This window comes from Erpetoichthys calabaricus, chromosome 3, assembly GCF_900747795.2.
Source record: "Erpetoichthys calabaricus chromosome 3, fErpCal1.3, whole genome shotgun sequence".
Lineage (NCBI taxonomy): Eukaryota > Metazoa > Chordata > Cladistia > Polypteriformes > Polypteridae > Erpetoichthys > Erpetoichthys calabaricus.
Window position 1 is genome coordinate 92734437 of NC_041396.2, and position 6000 is coordinate 92740436.

Here is a 6000-nt window from a genome sequence, read left to right on the forward strand (position 1 = left end):
ATAGATCAGATCAAGCACAGTCCCTTGTGGAGCACCTGTACTGCTAATTGCTCTCTCCGACGTACAGTTCCCTAATCTCACGTACTGTGGCCCGTTAGTCAGATAGCCTCAAATCCAGGAAATCGGGGCAGTGTCAGCTTGCACCTCGCACAACTTGTCCCTCAATAAGAGAGGCTGGATGGCATTAAAGATGCTAGAAAGGTAAAAAAAAAAATCACGAGTGCACAAGTTGACACATTATTGCCAGCATTTGGGGGTTAAGGATAAGGATTTCTGTGGAAATTTAAACATTTTAATTTATTATGCCATACTGTACATTTTAATGTTACATTTTAATTTATAATTCTCTCTAAATAAATAATACATAAACATATAAGAAAATATATATACACAACACTATTGTCTGAACACACACCAGAATGACTGGAAAGGAAGATAATTTAAAAAGAAAGAAACCCGCTTTATATTTGCACGTTCCTAGGCATTTAGAAATTGTACCTATTACCTTATTTATTTAAGCCAGAAAAATTCTTAGTTGATGTAGCTATAATTTATTATTTGATCTTGATGCCAGTAGACTAATCATATTGTCAGGTAGTCATCTTAGATGTTTTATTCAGTGCTCTTTGGGGAAGTGTTTTTAAAGTAACAGTTAAATTAGTTTGTAAATTGTTAATTGTTTACTCATTTTCTTTTATATAGTGAATTGTGCAACTATTCAGACCCCTTCACTTTATATAACATTTTCTTATATTGCAGCCTTATGGCAAAATCATGTATTGAGTGTTTGATGTGGGGAAAAAATCTACATCAGAATGACAAATCAAAACTAGGATTTTAGAAATTTTTGGAAATTTATTAACTATATAAAATGTGAAAAATAAGATTGACACTAGTATTCAGGTCCTTGTTGTGACACTTGTTTTGTTTATCATCATGGATGTTTCTACACCTTGTTTTGAATCTACCTGTTGTAAATTCAGTTGATTGGACATGATTAAAAAGGCACACAACTGTCTATATGATGTTTCACAGTTGGCAATGTGTATTTGAGCAAAAATCAAGCCATGAGGTTGAAGAAATTGGCTGCAGAGCTTAGAAGACTGGATGTGTTGAAGCACATGTCTGGTGAAGGCTACAAAAATGTTCTGTGGCTTAGAAGAGCAAAGTGGCCTCAATAATTCCTAAATGGGCGAAGTTAGGAGCAACCACAACTCTAACTATAGAGCTGGCTGGCTATACTAACTGAGTAATCATGGGAAAAGGATCATGATAAGAGAGGTGACCAAGAACCTTTGGGTCACTGGTAGAACTCCAGAGAAGCTGTATGGAGATGGTGGAAACTTCCATAACAACCACCATCACTACAGTGCTCCATTAATCAAAGTTTAATTACAAGGTCACAAGATGTAAGCCTCTTCTTAGTAAAAGACACATGACAGCCTGCTTGAAGTTTTCAGAAGGCACCTGAAAGACACTTAGATTGTGAGAAACAAGTTTCTCTGGTCTGAACTGAACTCTAGCAGACACTGGGACACTAGACAGGGTCAAGGGAAAGCTGAATGTTGCAAAGTACAGAGAAATCCTTAATAAAATGGTGCTCCATAGCACTCTGGATCACAGGTTTGGCCGAAGGTTCACCTTATAACCTTGCGCTCACAGCAAACACAACACTGGAGTGACTTAGGGACAACTCTGAATGTCCTTGAATTGTCCATCCAGAGCCCAGAGTTCAATCCAATTGAACATCTCTATAGATACTTAACAACAGCTGTTCACCAACGGACTTCATGCAGCCTGACAGAGCTTGAAACGATTTACAGAGAACAATGGTAGAAAATCTCCAAATCCAGGCATGTATAGCTTGTCACGTCATACCCTCAAAGACTCCAGGGGCTGAACATTGCCAAAAGTGCTTCAAGTAATGCTGCATTCCATTTGAAGTGGGAAGTTGGAATTTAACTGGAACACCACCTTAATATGTATTTCCAACCTGGAAACTCAGGGCTGTTCTGATTTTAGAGATTTATGATGTCAATCCAAAATGGCGACATACTCTGCAAGCTTTATTGAGAGCTGTATTGTATTATACTGTTTATTAGTACTTCTTTCTGTTTGTGTCTCATTAAATCAGTTGTACACTCATTACTATCCAGCTTCTATCTGTGAACATGCTGCTACAGTGTTTGGTTATGCACAATATGGTATAATGTGGTATCAATTTCCATATTTTCTGATGGAGCAAGCACAACAAAGGTTTTCCTGTATGTGTCCATGTTGGTTTTCTGAATGTATTACAGGAACACGATCAGCTTGGGTGTGACATAATTCCCACCTCAGATATTCGACTTCTGAGGTAAATGGAATGCAGCAAAAGTACTTAAGTAAATGGTCTGAATATTGTATCAATATATCTCTGTTTGTCAGTTTGTTTTAGTAATAAAACCAAAATTGTAAATTTAAAATTTATATTTAAAAATGTCTAATTCTTAGATATTGAGTGTTGCTTGATGTTGGGGGGGGGGGGGGGAATGGAATTAAAATAATTTTAACATTAGACTGCAACATAACAAAATGTGACAAAGGCGAAGGGGTCTGAACATTTTCTGAATACACTAAGCTGCTAAGGGCAGGACAAAGGTATCCCTAGTGGTATCCTTCAAGATGGGATAATGCAGGTTGCTAGTGGGATAAAGACTTTGTTTTTTTTGCACAGTGAAATGTCTCCCTAAAATTTAAAACGTAAACAGAAAATGTTGTGTGGACTTTTGAATTACAAGGGAGGAAGAAGGTAGACATTGAATTGGTTTTTAGTCTGGAAAAGGAATCTTTATGGAGAAGAAGCAGATATAAAAAACTTGTTGTTATTGCTTCACCCAGTTAGTTTTGCAGTAAACTCAAAAATCATTATCATCTTTCATCATCAAAACCTGAAAACTACATACCATACTATTAGTAACACTAATGTGTTAATGTATTATCTTTTCCCATTTTAAAAGGTTTCAATGCTGGACTAGCAATGATACTTCAACGTACAACTCGTATAAACTCCAACTTCTCAATCTTACTCAATCAGGAGTCTGGTTTTAGGCATTCAGCATGGATGAGCCTAATTTGCTTCATAGATGGGCTAAAACAGGCTCCAGAATTTTATAGTTGATTACATACAATTTTATTAAAATCCATGTAAGGAATGGATATATAAAACTGAATTTCAGTTAATTTCTTCTCTGTCTACAGAACCAAGAGGTTTAGAGGCACAATGGTGGTTTCAGCACCTGATAGCATTTTTTTTTTTTAAATAGAGGAATCTGGCAGTGATGAGGATTTCATGGTAGATGATGATGACGACAGTGATTATGGAAGCTCACGGAAGAAGAGTAAGAAAGTGATTAAGAAAAGCAAACCAGAGAAAAAGTCACCAAAGCCAAGACTAAAGGCTACAGGTGAGTTGTGACAAGGATAATTTCTGTTTAAAACTGCCACTCTAATATTTGCATGCTATGTACTAGTAGGAGAAAATAAGTGATCCCTGTAATTTAGATATGACAAGCTTTGGACACACAGGTTACAGAGTTTGGCTTTTGCCTTAATTTAAAATCACATATGTAGTCAGACTGTTTGTTTAGGGTTGTACCTTTTAAAGTAGCTTTTTTACAAGTAATAATATGATACAAGGAGGTTTAAGCAGTGCAATGAATTTACCTTGGAGCAAATAAATAATCATCTTCTGAATGCTTTTCTGATGTTAAGCATATTTTCCTTTAAATTATGTGATAAAATATTTTCTCCTAAAGTGACTCCAAGCCCCATCAAAAGCAAGGGCAAAGGCCGACCAGCTGCAGCAAAAGCTTCAATCTCCCAGAAAGAGGAAGAGGAGGAAGATGAACCTGAGAGCCCTCGGGAAGAAGAGGAGGAAGAGGAGGAGGAGCAGGTGCAGCAGAAAAAAGATGTGGTTCCACAAAAGAAGACTGGTAACACAGCAGATGATGATGAAGATGTTTCAGAAGAGGAACCTCAGTCTGGGGAAGACTAAGCAGGGGGCTTGACATGGCTTTTTTATTATTACTTTGTGTAGAGTTAGAAATTTTGGTTTTCAGTGTCTGTCTGGCCCAAGGGATTGGACTTTATTTTTTATGCAAGGATACATTCAAGGACCCATTTTTTTTTTTTTTGTACAGACAGGCCTTAGTCACCCACTTCCCCATACCAGGCTTGAGTTTTCTTGGCTCTTTCATCTCTTAGGATCTCTTTGCACTGTTCAGTTGCAGCTAAATCTCATGCGTATCTTAAAGTGCTAAGACCATTTTTATAGTCGTAAACTTGACTTTGACATTAAAGATCTGATATAGCATTTTCTGTCAGCACATATGCTTAATATGTCTTATTACTGAGATTCATAAAGCACTGCTTTATAACTCTGCTCATTTCTGTGTCTGCAGAAGAAAACCTCAGGTTACTGGACAAGGGGAAAGGGGTAATAAGATTAAACAAAAAAAGCTTTATTCTTCAATGAACTAAAGATGACACTGTACTTGTGATTTGTATTTTAAAACACATGAGTTTGTTATATGTGTGTTTTAATTCAGAGGATGGTAAACAAAGGGTTGATATTTGAGAAAACACAATTTGCATCTGAATGATTTTCAGTGCATTGTGATTTTATTTTAAAACTAGGTAGACCATATCTACAAGCCTGTGTGTACTGAATAAATAAAACATGGTCCTTGTGTAAGTCTGGGTCTCAATTGGTCTGCTAATCATTTATAATTATTTTTTTATTAATATAGTTGTTGCTTAAGAAAATAAAAGCAGCAGGCGCATTGAATTGAGAAACTGCGTAAATGACTTAATGCGGCTTGTAATAGAGCTATTCTGTTGAGCTGCTGCTGGTTTTACCTGTGTCTCTATATCAGCCTCTTTGTTTTCAAGCCAACTGTATGAACTTTGTTGCCGTTTTATGTGCAGCGGTCTGTGGTTAGGTTTCTCATGGGTCATGCCCGAGAATGTGTGACTCCCATATGTTTGTGTTGGGCCTTAATGTTTCTATCATCCTGGAGTCAAAAATGCTAAATGCAACGTTCAATCCCTTGAGCCGCCTTGTTTTTATTTTTTGTTTTGTATTTTTTTTTTTTTTTAAATAGGTAATTCCCCCATTTCAAAAATGTCTGAAAATGTGTGTGGTTGGGAGTGTTTTTTTCCCTTTTAATCCAGATGTTCTGCTTATTTTTAAATTTCTTTAAAAAAATAATAAAATGTATCAATGTTATGCTGTGTTTCTGTCATGCTTTAAGTTACTGAAAGTACAGATTTTTTTTCATCCCATTACACTAGATGACTCTTGAAATAGAAATTACTATTAATACCAGTTTTTTTTGGACTAATTTGAAAGAAGACTTCCAAATCAGATGAATGTTAAATGTCTCATTGTTCCAAATCTTTCATTATCTGCCAGATGATTTTCACTGCTTCTATAATCTTTTTATGACTGATTAGAGTATACATTAGATTTTTTGTTTTTGGGGTGCAGGCAATCCTTTTTTAACATCAACTGAAGCATTTTATCTACAGCTTTCAGCAATATGTTTACATGCTAATTCTGCTCCCTTACATTTTCTAGAAGTCTCTCTTATCAATTTTGAAGGTATTTGGTAACAGCAATATGTTTACATGCTAATTCTGCTCTTTTAATATCCCTTACATTTTCTAGAAGTCTCTCTTCCCAATTTCAAAGGTATTTGGTAATTTCCTAGTACAGTATGCTGTATTTCAAAACCTCACATTCTCCTTTACCTCTGTGTGCTTTGTTTGTATGTGTCATAACTTATGTTTAATTTGTAATTAAACCTTTAATGTAGTATAGCTTATATGTTATGAATGTTTTCACCTGAAATTCTCAGCTACAACTTTAAAACAACTATCAAATAACATTTTTCAGCATTCACCTAATCTCAGTGGCGACCTCACAAAGAAATTGTCTCAAGGGCCTTTGTTCATCTT

At 35.8% G+C, this 6000-nt stretch overlaps 1 protein-coding gene across 2 annotated transcripts in view; it reads left to right on the top strand.

Annotated features, from left to right (window-relative positions):
• Window positions 1–5269, top strand: part of nucks1a (nuclear casein kinase and cyclin-dependent kinase substrate 1a) — a 64230-nt gene extending 58961 nt beyond the window's left edge. For both annotated transcript variants that reach the window (XM_028797128.2, XM_028797127.2), the window contains 2 exons: window positions 3306–3446; window positions 3798–5269. In XM_028797128.2, the coding sequence (XP_028652961.1) occupies window positions 3306–3446; window positions 3798–4036 (380 nt within the window). In that variant the 3' untranslated portion in view covers window positions 4037–5269. The remainder of the gene's footprint in view (window positions 1–3305; window positions 3447–3797) is intronic.
• The last annotated feature ends 731 nt before the right edge of the window (window positions 5270–6000 follow it).